Here is a 16,022-nt window from a genome sequence, read left to right as displayed (position 1 = left end):
TCATAAAGACTAAACAATATACTGTCAAACAATGAAAGGTGAAAAATTAGGAAGGAAATAAAAGAATTCCTAGAATTTAATGAAAATAACAATAAAACAGCAAATTCTACTATGGGGCAGAATGAAGGCAGTTCTGTGAGGAACAGTCATCATTGTAATTTCCTACACCAAATACTTTGAGAGATCTCAAATAAGTTAGTGATCCACATTATTGCTGTGGACAAACAATAAGGAGTCAAACTTCAAAGCAATATACTAGAAGAAAATGATTGAGACAAGAACAGAAATGAAGTTGGTTTTTTGAAAAGATAAGCAGAATGAACACTTAACTGAATTAACCAAAAGAAAGAGAGAAGACCCAAGGTAAAAAATAGAGATGAAAAGGGAAATGTCGAGATAGATAACAATGAAGCCTGTTTTTAAAAAGTAATAAAAACACTTCTATTCCACTAAATTGAAAAATCTAAAAAAAAAGGGTAAGTTTCTATATGCATATGACCTACCAAAATTAACCCATGGTGAGTTAAATAATTTTAATAGACCTTGCACTGACATGTTCATGTCAGCATCACATAAGCTATAGTCATTTTGGAAAAGGGAACTTTGAAAAAAATTTCCCAAACCAGGTTGCCCTATGGGCATTTATGATTGATGAGGGAGGGTCCAACACACTACGGCCAGCGCCATATATGTGCTTGTGGTCCTGAGTGCTATAAGAAAGCAAGCAAAGCAAGCCATGCAGCAAGCCAGTAAGCAGCACACACCCATGGCCTCTAGATCAGCTTCCACCTTCAATCTCCTGACTGAAGTTCCTGCCCTGACTTCCTGGGATGATGGACTGTGACCTAAGTCTTGTAAGGTGAAATAAACCCTTTTCTCCTCAAGTTGCTGTTGGTCATGGTGTTTTTTCTCAGCAATAGAAAATTAACTAAGGAAGATCTATACTCAGAAACAAGATTGAAGCAGTCATAAAAATCTCTCCTAGCGACAATCAAAAGTTGAAATAGTCTCACTGCAGAATCTTACCAGACCTTCAAAGAAGGGTTACCAACAATAATACTCAAATTATCCCATAAAAACCAATAGGAGGGTGGGTCTCCAGACTCCTTTCATTAAGCCAGTATTACCCTGTTACCAAAGCCAGATAATGGCATACACAAAAATAAAATCACAGAGGAAAAACCCTGATGAATATAGGCCAAATAAATCACAATAAAATTCTGGCAAACTGAATTCCAGATCACATTGTCACAATTAAGTTGAGGGAGCTGGAATGGGGAAATGGGGGTAGATATGATCAAAATACATTGCATATATGTGAAACAAATAAACAAATGATTTTTATAAGATGCATGAAATGTAGTATGTAAATATAAACATTATCAATCAAGTTTCTCAGAGGAAATTACATGTGTTTTTAACCTGATTAGAATACTTGTGGTTTGGATCATGGATGCTTTGTTCTTATTGCAATCTGTTCATAGGAAGAAGGAGGAACCCCACATGAAGATTGGCAGGCTCTGTCATCAAATCTTACCCCACTGAATGGTTTCCTGGGCTCTTGGAGAATGGTTTCCCTGGCAGGTGTGATGATACAGGCTCACAATGCCAGCACTCAGCTCTATCTATAAACCAGCTTCTAAAACCAAGCCCAACCTGAAAGTGTCCATTTAGAAAACAGGGATTACATACAGTGTATTAAAGAACAGTGAAAGGTAAAGAAGTTTGACACAACAATCATCGGTAGTGTCCTGCATGTATGCAAACACTTAAATGATAATCCAGTCTGTGAAGATTCATTTATATACATGCATCTGGCAATTTTACAGCAATATTTTAAATATGAAGTAACCTTACATATTTTCTTATTCTGCATAGGAATCTCCAAGAAAAAATTAAATGTCTCTGAAAAAAAATGTAAAATGTGAATTGTACAAGTAAGTCTTCTTGATCCCTAAAACATAAAAACAGGAGAACTATCTGTCTAATTTGTGAAACTCCTGCTTGTGGAAGGGCAGTCTCATCTGAGGACCCACAGACACACACTGGTCTTTAAGGAAGTCCAAACAACATTTTCTGGAATGTTGTGACTATGTTTAGTCCAATCTTAGGGTTTCCATGATGCCCTTGAAACATCCTTCAACTGTACGGTAAATTGGAAAACATACAATGATGGTTTTGTGCCCTCTGTCTATAATTTGAGTTTGAGTTTGCTCCCATACCACACAGACTCGCCTTAGTGCTTTTATTGTAAATAATTTACACTAGTAATGCTGAATCATGAAACTGAGGTCAGGGAAAATGTTATTTAAGCAAACAAAATCAATCCCGAATCACTTTAGACTTCAAGCCCTGTGACTTATCTGACAAGAGCAGGTGGGTTTGATGTGGGGATCCGATGAGTATGGGGGATGACTGCTGCACACTGGGAGCATCCCCACTGCCCTGAACTCACGAACCTCCTTGCTGGAGCCCTTCTTTCCCAGGACAGCCTTTCTCTCCTTGTTTTGCCCACACCAAAATGGCAACCAAATTTCCTTCATGCAAAGAAAATAAATACCAAGTAACTTAGTCTGATAAACAAAATATGCTAAGCACCTATTTCCTCCTGACCTGAAAAGAGGAGAGATGGAACTATGAGAGGATTAGAGGCCAGCAATGAGAGTAGGGTGCTTGCTTGCTTAGGGACAGGCTTAGAGCTGAGCTGCTCTCATCCATAGCTCAGAGTTAAGCCTTGGTGGAAAGGATATCATCAAAAAACTTGTCATGCAACAAAGCATGGGACCCAGGCCTAGCAAGTCCTAAGTCCTTGGGGAGGGGGGAGGACTGTCCTAAGCAGCATAGTGAAACTGTATCAAAACTAAAAGTAAAATGAGGCTTGGGGATATAAGTCTGCCCTCGTTTGCATAAGGTCACAGGTTCAATGCGAGCACTATACAGTTTTGTTTTGTTTTTAAGAAAGTTACTAAAGTTCATCTTTTTTTTTTTTTTTTTTTTTTTTTTTTTTTACGGTTTTCATAAACGTCTATTTCATCATTGGTGGGTAGCACATTTAACAGTTAAATACATTTAAATAATGTATAGGTGGCTGCACCATAGCAGCACTGATAACTAGAAACCAGCCAACAGGAAACTGTCTAAATATTTAAAATACAGCTCTTGTTTAATCACCCTTTGATTTAATCACCTTCTGGGGGGAAGGGGGGAGCCTGCTGGTCACATGGAAATATATTAAGGCCAAATCTTCTGATACCCGTTCCCAGAGGTTTCTTTCAACTGGATTAAGCCTCCAGTTCCAAGGCAAGCCCAAGTTTGTGGCCTCCAGCATTAAAACTCTTCCCATCTACCAGAGCAGACAGTGTAAGCTTCACACCAGGCCTCAGAGTCTGAGTATAGCCCACTCCAATTAAACTAGAGTTGTTGACCTTTGCAGAAATGGAAGCTGTAGGATCCAACTGGTATTTAGCTGCAATGCCAAAACGAGTGCAGTTGGTACCTGATGTCCAAGCAAGGTTTACTGAAGTGTCAAAATCTTCACATACTTTCTGATAAATTGATCCTCCAAATTCTGTCCCATTATTGACATTAGTATGTAGTTGGAAGTCCCCAGTCCTGTAGCCCACTGCAAAGTTACTCCTAGTCAGCTTTGACTTGGCACTGTCAAAGGTCATCTGGTACCCAAAGTTCATCTTTTAACAGGTTCATTTCCCATTTGGTTGATTTCAAGTGATTGATTCACTCTTGTACTTAATGATTGGTCCAACATTAAGTCCCATCCGCCATAGTAGCTCAGGTTACCAAAACTGAATAAAGCATGAGAGTTTGGACCCTCCATTCAGTAGTGTTTTAGTAGGAGAACAGGCCATCAGTGCTCAGACAGGGCAAGTATGTGTAACCAGTACTTAGAGTATTTGGGGACATTAGAGGCGTCTGTGCTTATCTGCCTGAGGGATCATTAAAGTGTCCTGGAGAAGGAATGGAACATGATATGAAGGGTGGACATAGGAACAAATCAGATGGGTAGAGAGTTACAAAACTGAAATTTGGAGCATGATTAACTTGGTAGTGGGAACCTGGATAACACAGCTGCAAGAGGAAAGAGACAGAGAAACACAAGTTCTCAAGGAGCCCTTGGCCTACAGGCATCCAGCTGAGTGGGGCTGGTCCCTTGGCCACCTCACATTCTCACCATCCATCTATGTGTCCTTTGGGAAAATATCTAATGACAACTCAAACCTCTGAGACTCAGCAGCTGTCTCTACACAAAGAAAACAACAGAGATGCTGCAAGGCCAGACCATAAAACTGAGATGCAAACAAAATACATCTGGAATACAGTAAGCAATCAAACATGGGCAATATTGCCATGTTGATTTAGAGCAAAACTTGACAGTGAAAAGGTGTTTATCAAACATGTGCATCCATGAGGTTCACACACACACACACACACACACACACACACACACACACACACACACACACACACCAGGGGAGAGTGCTGAGTATGAGGAAATATGATACAGAGTAAGAGCAAAGGAAACAAGGTCTGCTGGAGCATCAATCTGTATTGGGACTCTTCAGTGTCACCTTACTTCAGGGTGAATGATAATGACATTTGAGGAAAGAGATCTTGTGTCAAGGCAGAACCCAAACCCAAATCCAAGTTTGAACATCTCTGCCTTCGGGCATCTAGAGGTTCTATCAGGAAGTAAACATGATGGCTTCATTTTTAAAAATTTGTATGATTTAACACACAACAGGTTCTTAATGGGTGTGACAGCTTGTAACTATCATAATGTCACTGTTGCTGTTGCTGAAATAACCACTAAAAGGGAAGGAGGATTTAATCTGCTTCCAGTTTCAGTGGCTTTGGTACATGGTTAGATGACTCCCTCGCTTCTGAACCATGGTGACACAGAGCACCATGACAGAAAGGCATGGCAGAACAAAGTTGCTTACCTCACTGGAGCCAAAAAGCTGAGAGAAGGAAATATAAGGGGAGAGGGGACAAGACACATCGTTTGTAGAACAAGACGTAAGCATCTGCTTCTACTCTTCCAATTTCCCAGGGCTACCACTGCACTGTGAATCCACCCAGAGATTGATCCATTGATTAGGTCTGAGCTAACAGGATCCAATCACTTCCCTAAAGCCTATTCTGAACCATAGACCTGTGGGAACTTTCATATCCAAACCATAAGAGTTACCAGATAAAAGAAGTTACAGCCCTCCATAGTGACATCAGTTAGGCCCCAACTATCTCACTTGGCAAGACACCCTCAGCCATAAAGGACATTGGCCAGGCTGAGCAGCAACCGGACAGTGAAGAACTTTATGTAGAATGATTTGATATCACAGCTGTCTCAAACACCCCCAATGACTTCTGGGTAATGGAACAATGAGGCTATGTGTATTTTGGAAACAGCCTCAGGAACCAAGGGCTCAGGGGCTCATTCTTCAAGAGATTTCTCACAAGAGGCACCAACCTGTTTGTCTTGGCTGTTTACTCTACATTTTCAGGAATAAGCTTTTCTCATCTTCTCATGCTTCAAACGCACAGATCCAAACCAAGTACAGACTGCGGGATCCTGGCTATAAGCACTGTGATACAGGGCTATGGCTAGGCTACCAAACAGAAGATATCATGGAAAATGTGGTCAAGGGGGGATGTAAATGTGCTTCATCTCATGAAATTGCAGACAAGAATATCTTTGTAACTCTGAGGGGGAAAAGATAATCTCAATAACCAATATCATCTGCCAAGTGAATCAGTCGCTTGTGCCAATTAGCACTCTAACTAGTGTTAGTGAATAAGCTTTCATGTCTCTTCTCATAGCATAACCTCCAATAGTGCATAAGCTTACTGGTTTCTTTGTGTAGCATTATCTCCAATAGTGCATAAGCTTGGGTGTCTCTTCTCATAGCATAACCTCCAATATTTTTTGCATTCTAATCTTATTCTTCAAAATATAAGTAACTAAACATCCAACTACTCCATAAAAATTTTCTGTGGAAAGTTTCAGAGCATATGATGCTATGCACCCTGGAGTCTAGAGACGTGAGTTAGAATTCTGGCTTTCCTCCTGATGGAATAGACCAACATAACACATTCTCATCTCTGCGCCCTACTTTCTCTATCAGTGATAGAGTAGTAACACTCTACCACCTTTATCATTTAATTTAATCTATTTAATCTCTTTAAGACTCATACAAAGGATTAAATTAGATCATATAGGTGATAGAGTGATGGTTGACTTAACATAGAAATGTTGGTTCCTTTTCCTCCCAACACTTCTATCCTTTTCCTCTTTCTCTAGAATTTTCTAATATAAAAAAAGCAAGAAATGTTGAGTCATCTGTTTATAATGCCTTTCTCTGAGCTGAAGACATGGTCTTAGTGGCAAGCTTTGAGGCAGATGAGAGAATGAAGGATTTTAAAGGATACTGACATGAATGTAATGGCCTCCGAGCAGGTAGAGTGAGGGTTTCCAGATATTCATCAATGAAGGACAACAGAAAGTTCTGGAAGGAGGGCAGAGGTTACTAAAAATACCTGTTCTTTGTGATTGTGTGTGTGTGTGTGTGTGTGTGTGTGTGTGTGTGTGTGTGTGTGTGTGTGTGTGTGTGTGAAAAACTCCCGTGGATTTGTTATCATTATTATTACTTTTAAAATGGTGGTGATTATAACGTTTGGAATGTGTTTAAATTGAGATTTGTTTTTCTTTTTCTTCCTACTACATGTTTTTCACACAGTATATTTTGATCACACTCTTTCTCCTCCCCCAGTTCCTCTCAGAGCCTCTCTACCTCCCTACCCACATAACTTCACCTCTCTCTCTCTCTCTCTCTCTCTCTCTCTCTCTCTCTCTCTTTCTCTCTCTCTCCCTCCCTCCCTCCCTCACTCCCCCTCTCTCTCTCTTCAGACAAAACAAAGCCAGAAAACAACAACAAAAGAAAATCAAAATAAACCAGGAAGAAAGAAAGAAAGAAAGAAAGGAAGGAAGGAAGGAAGGAAGGAAGGAAGGAAGGAAAGTATATATACACACACACACACACCTACAGCAGAATTAATATGAAACAGAGGCAAGAATTATCCTAGACAATTGTGTAGTGACATATGAGGTTTTCTAATTTTATTAATGGATCTGAGTTTGCTCTAATAGGTTCGAGTCATGTGCGATCTTGAAAAATAAATATCTATTTCTGTAGTGGTGTCAACAACAGCAGTTTATATTTAATAAGCACTAGTTTATAGTCATTAATATAGACCAGGGATATGTGTAGAGACCTGATTAATTCAGCCTTCCCAAAAACTGACACTAGGGCAAGTGCTACCCAGGTGACAGTGGAGAAACTGAGGAACAGAGAGGTGTAGCTCAAAGTCATCTACAATTATTAAATAGTATAAATATTCCATTTTAAAACTTCTTGGGCTGGAGAGATAGCTCAGCAGTTAAGAGCACTGGCTGTTCTTCCAGAGGACTCAGGTTCAATTCCCAGCACCCACATGGCAGCTCATAACTGTCTGTAACTCCAGTTCCAGGAGATCTAACACCTTCACACCAATGCACATAAAATAAATTTAAATAAACTAGTTTTAAAAAAAACTTCTCATAATAAGATGAGACATTCTATTTAAAACCCTCCATATAAGTTAAACACTACTCTGTAACTACAACTCCGGTGTATATCAAGACCAACAATGGCACAGCATGGGCCCAGGGCTTTGCCCTGAGGACTGCTTCCTCTTCACAGGATGAACCCCTCAGCTCACTTTCTTGCCTGGGTATGGCTTCTGACAATAAAAGTCACATGCACTCATTTCAGGAGCAGCAGGTCTAGCAAACAGGAGTTGCAAGAGCTCTTTCAGTCTTGCTTCCACTGGAGCCTACTGATAACAAACTTGTCTTCCGCCTGGACTTTGTCAGCTGCTACCCAGAATGCCCTGAGAGACACAAGTGAGTGCGTGGATGGAAATAAATTTGCCTCAGTCACCAGGGCCGTGTGATGTATGTGTGAGAGGGAGTAGGTGCTGGCCTGGTTGTGCAATTAAGTTTTGTTAGGTGTGGGGGGTGGGGTGGGCAGGCACTAGGGCAGAGTGTGCACTTCAGACGTACAATGGCTTCCCACAGCTCTCCTGTCCTCACAGAGCCTATGTCCTCATCATTACAGTCCCTGACTCAGTGATTATTGCACATTTAGTTTTGTGTTTATACAAGAAGACATCCCTGGAGAAAGAAGTAGAATAAACAGCCCTACAGGCAGGGCTTGGCCAGCTAACCAGACCTGCCATTCTGCATATGAAATGATTTGACAGCGCTCCTGGCTAGGAGGGGCCAGGAATGAAAGCTCCTGCTTACTGCCTCAGTTGCGGCAGATGCCTTCAAAGACCATAGCTGTCCAGGTATACAGCCCTGCTAGTCATAAAGATATGGTTCAATAAAGACACAGGACCCGTGGAATGCCCTCACTGAAGATGAGAAAATCCTCTCTGTAGTGAGAAAAAAATGTAGTCCCTGGAACCAAAATGCCATGATCTCTAGTATTGTAGGCTAGTAGATGCCCTGTGGGTAAGCTTCCATATGCAGTTCTTATTATCAGAAATTTCTCTTGCATAGTTTTGAACCTACAATGTTTCTTTCAATCAAGAGCATGTACAGCACAGTAATCTAGACTGGTCTGGCTGGGAAATTTCACTGACATGGCTACATATCTACCACAGAGTCAGACACAGCCCTTCTGTGTAACCAGCAGTGACATAATCAAAACCAGATTCACATTTATTTAAGTAGCATAGTTCTGACAGAATGAAAACATTTTAGTTAGTGCTACAGCACTTTGGGGGGAAATTTACAGATGTCTCCCCTGCCCCACTGATTCCTCACTTACCTGTGGGAGCACTGCTTGGGGTGGGGGAGGTAGAGAGCAAGAGAGAGAGAGTATGAGAGAGGGAGGGAGGGAGGGACAGAGAGAGAATATTGTGTTTCAATTCTGCACAATGGCACCTTTAAGAAATCTGCCAACCAGTAAAAAACTAAATAGCGGTGGTTTGAAAAAAAAAAAAAAAACTCTTCACTGCTTCCAGTTAATAGTCATGGGACTCAAGGGTGGAGGAGGGCTTTCAAGGGTTCAATATTTATAAATGCTACTGTTGTCCCCCAAACTCATGTCTTGGATTCCAAAGAGAAGTAAGGAGCTTTTGTCATAATGGGGTAAGAGTATGACTTCAAAGCAGAGAAAGAGAATCAAAACACAGAAGTAAGCACTTGGTGGTCTGGGATTTGAACATCACTTGGAGAGATTTTCTTCTCATTTACTAACATCTTGAAGACAGGGGCAAGTGTTCATGGTGTGTAACACTGATGACCAAGAGAGCATTTGTCTTCTCATTTAAAATTTGGATGTTTAAACCAAAAACTTTGTTTAGCAGCCCTGACAGTAAAACCATAGCTCCATCTGCTAGGTAAACAATCATGTCGGGAAGGAAAGCGGGCTCTAAATGAAAGGCCAGTGTCCCCATCTCCCAGCCTCACACACTTTTCAGGAGTCTTGGTAATTTGACCGTGAAACATTCCCTAGGCTTTCACCTCATCTGTACCGACCCTGAACACTAAACGAGCGCAAGGCTCTGAAGTTTGTGTTTCTCTTTTATCCCTTTTCAAGAATGTATTAATATTAATGTTACACAGGAAACCGAACCAACACAAACCTGCAGCACCTGATGAGCCAGCACTGGCCCAGGAAGCAGCAAGATTTTTCAGAAGAAATTTATGACATCTATAAATTCACCTTCAAGGTGCCTATGGCTGGAAGGAAATATCTCAAGTTTTTAAAACTCAGTCTTTAAGCTCGTCCCTTCCTATTGGTTAATTCATTAAAAACACTGGAACTTCAAAATGGAACATTGATGTGGATCCAAATAAGCTTCAAGTTGGAATTTGGTTTCTTGAAACTGAAGTTTGCTATTATGATTTCCATTTGTTGATTCTTACAAAGGAGAGTCCCATCTGGGACCATGAAGGAAAGGGAAGGGAGGGTCTCATTAGATTCATAGACAGGCTACACAGCAGCATGGCTTGCACACTAATAACAAATGCCTCCAATGGGGACATGGGATAGCCTGGGTACTGAGAAGCTAAATACTTAGGAAGTGATGTGAGAAGCAGCTGTAAACCCACAAAAATGGGTATGCAAGAAACACAAAAAAATGATAGAGGTCAGCCCTCACAACAGCAAGGAGGTCAGTTCTCCCAAGCACTGCCTGGGAAATAGGGACATGGATTGATGTCACTACAGTCTCACTGGAGGCAGCCTTGCCTAGAAAAGAAGAACCAAAGCAAGAACAAGTTGTGTGTGTGTGTGTGTGTGTGTGTGTGTGTGTGTGTGTGTGTGTGTGTTGTCTACCTACACTTCATGAGAGAATACAGGCAAAGTAAACACATTTATAAATGTAGAGAAGAGAAAGTTGTATTGTCAGTTCATGTCACATTTTGTATCTTTGTAGAATTGTAGGAAAGCCTCATTGCAGGTAAATACAGAAATGCCCAGAGTCCAAAAAAGACAGTGAGTTTCATCTCCTGGTGAGTCTTCTATGTCTCTCAACATCATCACACTATTTGCAAAAAGACACTAGAGAATAGCTCTCAATGAGAATGTAATGTCGTCAGGGATGAAGACTATGTTTTTAATTATCATTCTAAATAATTGCCTGAATTTTTGAATATGCTCAAAAAACCTTGAGTTATTTATTTAAATTGGGTAGATTTATGATGTATGCATTACATACCAGTTTAAAGAAAAGCAGCCCTATCTTAAAATACAGATTCAAAATAAAAATATAATTTGGGCAGGAATTGCTTTAAAAGAACTTTGAACCTAATAAATCTTTAGTTCTTCAAATGTCTAAAAGTTGTGCAGAGAAGGCTAATGAATAATTTATGACTCTAAAATCCATCACAGAATCCTACACTGTATTTAACTTAACGCCCTTTGGTACATGAAGAATTCTGATCTTTTTATTTTACAGGGAAGGTATGTTTGCTTCCTAGTCCTTACACTTGTGCTCATGAAAGTTCAGGAAATTTCAAAGCCACAAATGCGTTCCTCAAAGAAAAACTGACAAGTCAAAACTGTTATTAGAGTCTATTTCAAATATCTCAGGGTCTTAACTGAAAACATATGGATTGGATTCCATCTACTTGAAATGCTAATTTTTTTCAAGAGACAAATGCAAATTCTACCGAAACTGAAGTATGATTTACTTTGGGAAGTTAACAGTTGAACAAAGGGTAAGTATATTGACTTTCTCATATCATAAGCTTACACTCTAAGTAATACATTTGCTTCCTCATAATATCAAGTGAAAAACTACCAGTTTGAGATAAAAATATGCATTATGCCATTTCTCATAGACATAAAAAATGCTATACTGTGCTGGGCACAATCAAATCATGCAATATTGCTAAGTTTCTGTACTATCCTCAGAGATTGGATATTCCTGTCCTGCAGTTGAGTTCCAAGGGATCTATACAAATCCAGATTTTAGATTAAGACAAATGACTATGTTTTACAATTATATAGGATCCCAATATCTAGCAAAAGTTGAAGATCAAGCGTTTGACTCATGACCTCATTTACCATGGCAAATCCTACATATAGACATACATACACACATATATTATTCTATACTAGATTAGCAAATGACCAAAACTACAATGAATTCTATAGAGCAATCACGTCACAGATGCATACGTGTGTGATGATAGGTAGATCCATTACACGCACACCTGAGGGCAAGCACAGGGCTGGTACTCACAGTTGTAAGCAGGTGCGATACGGTGCTGAGCTTCCAGGCTGGCCAATGTGATGTGGAAAATGATGTGCAGCAGCAGGAAGGAGAGGCTGGTGATGCACAGGGACTGTAGCAGCCGCCCTGTGTGTCCTAGGAAGGAAGATCAGAGTGTGAGGGAGTGCTCACACGCCACCCAGACGGAAGACCCAAGACTGGCTCAGAAGTGAAGCAAAGCCATTCTTATCTTAATAATAAACCTACAAACAAAAGGACATCTTATCTCCTTTGCAATATGATAGAATTGTCTTTACATATTGAAATCCACTGCAAAGGAATTCTTGTTTTCTGTTTGCCACAGGGCATATTGCTATGGATTAGAAACAAGTGCCGGATCACAAAATTGTACTGAAGAACACTGCCAGCGTAGAAGGGACCCATAACCTTCTCCTTACGGAAGTAGTTTAAGAAAATAAAATAACAATAGAGTAACCTATGACATTTTACAAAGTTATGATAATTTCAATTTCAAAAATAAATAAGGATAAGGAAAAAAATTATAAATCAATTCCAGTTGTGAGCAAAGACATAAATTATAAAGAATGTTAACCATGAAATGGAGTAAAATATAGCTTGTCATATTTATCAGTGTACACAGCAAGTAGGTTTAGCACAAGAAATCCATGTGAAATTCACATACTAGTGGAATCATACTAGTTTTCTAGATATGACCAAAGAAACATTTTATAAGGTTCAAAAGCATTAATGATTTCAAAGAAATAGTTAAGAAAACTAAGAATTAAAGAACTGTTTATAAATGTTGAATAAATCACGACCACACAAGCATCTTCTTTATGGTAGTCATGTAGTCATCATCCCATGGATGTCAAGAGAATGAGTGAGGAATTTACATGCCATCACCACAGGGGTGGGCAGTGCCATGAGGAAAGAAACTGTTGCATCTCAATGACAAGGATTACATGCCGATAGTATGATCAAAGGGATTGCTTTCCTAATGCTGAGGATCAGTACAGAATGTGAAGCTGAGCCTACATAGCAAATGTGAGAAGAAATATGAGAATTCAATAAGGCATTCAGACACAAGATCATCTTATAAAAACCACTACAGCAATTGCAAGGTACAAAATCAGATACAAGCAAATTAACAATCAAAGTTGTTTTGTAATGATTTTGTGAACATGTCAACTCAGCCTAGACAGAGAACACAATCATTTGGTTAAACACTAATTTAGGTCCTGATGGGAGTTTACAATTCACAAAGTTCATAGTAAACTGAGGCTAACACAGAGAACTATTCTTTGCCAATAGTCAGGGTGAGTAACAAAAGGTAAGTACAGAAACTCTTACTGCAAAGAGCAGCTTAAGTCCAATGCCCATGAATCTGGGCTGCCCACCACCTCTCTTTGATGACCTACACTGAGGATTATGGACTTTCTCAACCAGTTCATACAAGAAATTGTGGAAGCCAATTCTTTGAAATAAATCAAATGTAGGGAAATATGCGAACCACATATTCATTGATTTCCTATGGCATAAGCTTGGCTAATAAAGTTATTTAGAAACTAACCTAGTAAAGAATTGAAAAGGCTTTTATGGGAGTATAAAAACAATATGAATGAATAAAGGGATAATTCACATTCACAAAAGAGATTGTGCATGATAAAAGATAAAAGATACAAATTTGCCTTAAGTTTGGTCTGTAAGTTCAATGAAATTTCAAATAAAATACCAGAAGAAACCAAAACTTTCAAAAGCCACATTTCAATACATATAAGAAAGGATATTTTGAGGTCTTTCAATGACATTTTAAAATATATTTAAGAGTAAAATTATATCACTTCTGTCAATCTTGAGAAATAAGTTCAAAGGTGAATGAGGCTAGTATGCCCTTCAGGCTTTTTAAGATACACTATAAACCTCTGTTAAGTCAAAACAAACAAAATCTCAGATTCCTTTTGGAGAAGCTTAAAAGAGCAGATGGAATAGCATTGCTAAAAAAAAAACAAACCAAATCATTTTTATTAAATATACACATATCTATGTTGATCTAACAAACCAATAAACCATGATAGGAAAGATGGGAAGATGGCACCATGTTAGGTCTTTCGATGCCATCTCCCACAGAAACAGCATTTTGGCAGCCAAACTTAGGAATAGTTTGTGGAAGCCCCAGCAAATTTTTTTCCACCTTCCCAGTGAAAGAAAAAAAAATAAAATCAGATGGGAGCACAATGAAAAGGGTAAGTGGGTCAGCTTCACTTTCCTCATGTTGCCTGTGCCTCTCCCATAGTTAACAGAACTTGGTAGTGTGAGGGACTGGATCAGTTTGTAGTTTCTCCCCTGGAAAAACTGAGAAGTGTGTGAGTGCCCAGTTTCCTCAGTCCTTCAGGGTTCTAGCTCAGACAGCTCAACTGTTCACTTCTGTCTCACCTCATGGAGAGCACTGAAGTAACAAGCCAATGGAAACCAACCAGAAACAGGTAAGAATGAGGAGGAGCGGGAGTCCCCTTCATCTCACCTGTGGTTCTCCACTGTCAGCCATGAGCCCGAATAACCAGTCAGGAGACTCCACTAACAGACCATACCAGTGAATCCAGCAATGCGACTCACCTGAATATGCCACAATCAGCTGATGCCACTCCTGGGTTGCCTACTCTCCCTTCTCTGGCCAGCTACTTGTACCTCTTTGCACATGGCCTGCACCAGCTCCTACAGAATACCTGCAGATCTCAACAGCAGATGCACACCTCAGCAAGTAGTCTATACCAGCTACAGATGCAATATGAAACTTTGAGTATGCAGGAGCTCTGCACTCTGAAAACACATGAGATGCTCTTGGGACCAAACTTGGCTGAGGGATAGAGATAGCATAAGAACCTAAAGAAGGAACAAACTAAGGAGGTGGCCCTGACCTCTGCAGTGACATAGTCATCCTATCTTCCAGACCTGCGTCTCAGTGGCTTATAGTGGCAGTGTCAGTTATGATGTTAGGGTCATCCCTAATCTCAAGGGCTGAAGCTGAAGAACGCACTCAGAATCCCAGAAGAATAATGTCCTTCCTTCATTCTCTGGGCCTTTCATCTCTGTGCCTTAAACCTCTCAGCTGGCAGTTTTTCTATTTTGCTAGTTGATTGAATATATAAGTCACCTACTAATCTTTTCATTAGATCCTGGTTCAAAAGCCACTGATGTCCAGGATATATGTTCTCTGTTTGTTTGTGTTTTGAGACAACTTTCTTATTTGGACTAATCTGACCTCCTGACCCTCCTATGTAGGGGAACCTGTAGCCACGCCTGCTTAGGGGCTGGCTACAGGTTCCCTTACAATTCCCCTTTTCTTGCCTCTGCCTCCCATGTTCTGGGGTCATGGGTGTGTGCCTCTACTCATTCTCGTTTTTGTAATGACATATGGGGATTTCACAAGTCTTTAAGTTCTGGTTCCTTTTCAATTAGCAATCCCTTCTTCAGTGAGTTACATCCTCCCCTGTGTATCATTCCTCTATTGCATTTTACTTCAAGCAGTTGGGAGGAACCTGGACATACTGCCAACCTTTTGGTTAGAAATCTCTTCTGCTTATTATTGACTCACAAGTTCTCCCAGCTACAAAATATCAGGATGCCATTCACTTTATAAGGTGAACCCCCTTCACTCTAGTAAACAGTGATGTGTTCTGTAGTCTCTGACATCTGAACCAAAGCACCTTGAACCATCATCTTCACCAAGTCTCTCCAGAGCACTTTAAGCTTTCTGAAGAAAAAAGTGTGTTTCAAAAAAGCATCTTCCATTTTCTATCATGTTCTGATGAACTTTTCTAAAAAAAAAAAAAACCTGCATTCAAAACTTGACTTTTTCCAAATCTTGCCACCTTGATAGCACTTAACCTGCTTTCCTACTGTGTGCTCAGGCTGTTTAAATTTAACCTCAAAGAAAATAATGTAACCAGCCTTACTGTGCCCTGGATTCCTCATTTAGCTGTTACAACATAAGCTAAAAGCATAACTTTAATCTTAAGTTATTCATTCTTCCTTCACCCTGAACCAGAATAAAGTATGTGTGTATGCGAGTGTTGTGGTAGGCATTTGCTAAAAAGTAGCCAATAGATTGAAAAACAATCTTAAACAACAAATATCTCAAACAATGGAAGCCACATGTGGATGTAGGTTGATAACATCTGTTTGTGGATTTTGTTTGCTATTCTGGGTCAGTTGGAATC

General features: G+C 39.8%; 1 protein-coding gene across 1 annotated transcript in view; it reads right to left on the bottom strand.

Moving 5' to 3' along the window:
- Nucleotides 1-16,022, bottom strand: part of Piezo2 (piezo type mechanosensitive ion channel component 2) — a 366,290-nt gene that overhangs the window by 213,799 nt on the left and 136,469 nt on the right. The window contains exon 4 of the mRNA XM_035438719.1: nucleotides 11,815-11,940. Coding sequence (XP_035294610.1) covers nucleotides 11,815-11,940 — 126 coding nt within the window. The remainder of the gene's footprint in view (nucleotides 1-11,814; nucleotides 11,941-16,022) is intronic.

This window comes from Cricetulus griseus, chromosome 2 (assembly GCF_003668045.3).
Source record: "Cricetulus griseus strain 17A/GY chromosome 2, alternate assembly CriGri-PICRH-1.0, whole genome shotgun sequence".
Taxonomy (NCBI): domain Eukaryota; kingdom Metazoa; phylum Chordata; class Mammalia; order Rodentia; family Cricetidae; genus Cricetulus; species Cricetulus griseus.
Note: the sequence above shows the minus strand (reverse complement) of the source record. Positions and strands in the feature narration are given on the sequence as shown.